The 1,319-nt window shown below is 41.2% G+C and overlaps 1 protein-coding gene across 1 annotated transcript; it reads right to left on the reverse strand.

Annotated features, from left to right (window-relative positions):
- Positions 1-462: 462 nt before the first annotated feature.
- On the reverse strand, positions 463-1,107 carry LOC108999204. The gene has a single exon (XM_035690088.1). The coding sequence runs from the start codon at positions 1,105-1,107 to the stop codon at positions 463-465; it is 645 nt and encodes a 214-aa protein (XP_035545981.1).
- Positions 1,108-1,319: the final 212 nt, after the last annotated feature.

Consider the following 1,319-nt stretch of genomic DNA (forward strand, 5'->3'; position numbering starts at 1 on the left):
TAGAAATTAGCATGCATCATTGATCTGTACGTATGCAGCTAGCTAGTTCTTGATCGATTAATTTGTTAAATTATCAAAATAAAAATGAAGGAAATTTGGTGCATGCAGCCTCCTTGCCCACGCATATGATAAAGAATGAAACTATGTATTAAGTTGTTAACCCAATCCCTAGTGAAATTCATAGCCATACGCGCGAGAAATGATTCAGGCTTCATGTTATATATAGAGATGAAGCAATGAAATTAAACATAGAATTAACAATTAATTGACTGATCAACGAATGAAAGTATCTGTATGAATCTGGTCATTTGCAGCAACCATGATCAGAAGGAATCTCTCGACAATGAACATGATATATATCATTTTTACACATGCATGCATGTGCTAGCAAGCTAACTGTATCTTCTTGATCCAGTACCAGTACTGACACAAACGCTAAATCATATATAGAAATTACTTTTACTAATTTTCCTTGATCTCTTTCTGTTTCCACTCAAACCCTATAAATCTGCAAGGTGAGAACCTAATATTCTTGTGCTCTGCAATGGTTTCAAGCTTAGGTGACCATACTTGTTCCTTAGACGTCCCAACAAGCTGTTCATAGTGCTTCTGCAATTCTGGCGTGCTACAAAGAATACCGTTATTATTACTAGGACCAGGACTAATATTCGATGATCCAACATCCTTACCTCTTGTTATAAGCCTTGTTATGAACTCCGGCACGACCTTAATCAAAACTCTTCCATCCGCACCCTTTACGTACTCGAAAGGCCGCCGGCAGTCCCCAAAATTGATGGGAGAATTTTTAGGGCTTGACCCTAAGGCTGCAAGAGACGAAGCTGAGATGACATGATCGCATGCGAAGGTATCAATGGGAAGTACCAAGTAGGTTTGGCCACTCTGAAGCTCATCGTCTATGGCTAAGGCAGGGACCCGGTGTCCGATAAAGAATGAGTCCGAATGACAGACCATTTTGTCTGGGAACTCGAACATGATCTCCCCTGCAATATGTTTTCCCCTGAGGATTCGTGTTGTTCCCTCCCAGAAGATTAGCTTCACGGGGGGGCTATGGTTTCCTCCGAAACATTGAGACACTGCATTTCCCATGATTAGAGATCAGAGAGAGAGATCAGAGAGACAGGAGTACTTAGGATGATTGTAGTTGGCTGTTGGGTAGGGAAGATGGAAGAAAGGTTGATTTTATATATCTTTAGATGTACAACAGGCCGAGAATGAAGGTACGTATTGACTTGGAAAAAGTCTAGGGTTTGTTGTTAGTCGGGTTTAAGGATCTGTGGGTCTGGTCAGCCATGCCGGCT

The sequence above is a fragment of the Juglans regia genome, chromosome 5 (assembly GCF_001411555.2).
Source record: "Juglans regia cultivar Chandler chromosome 5, Walnut 2.0, whole genome shotgun sequence".
Lineage (NCBI taxonomy): Eukaryota > Viridiplantae > Streptophyta > Magnoliopsida > Fagales > Juglandaceae > Juglans > Juglans regia.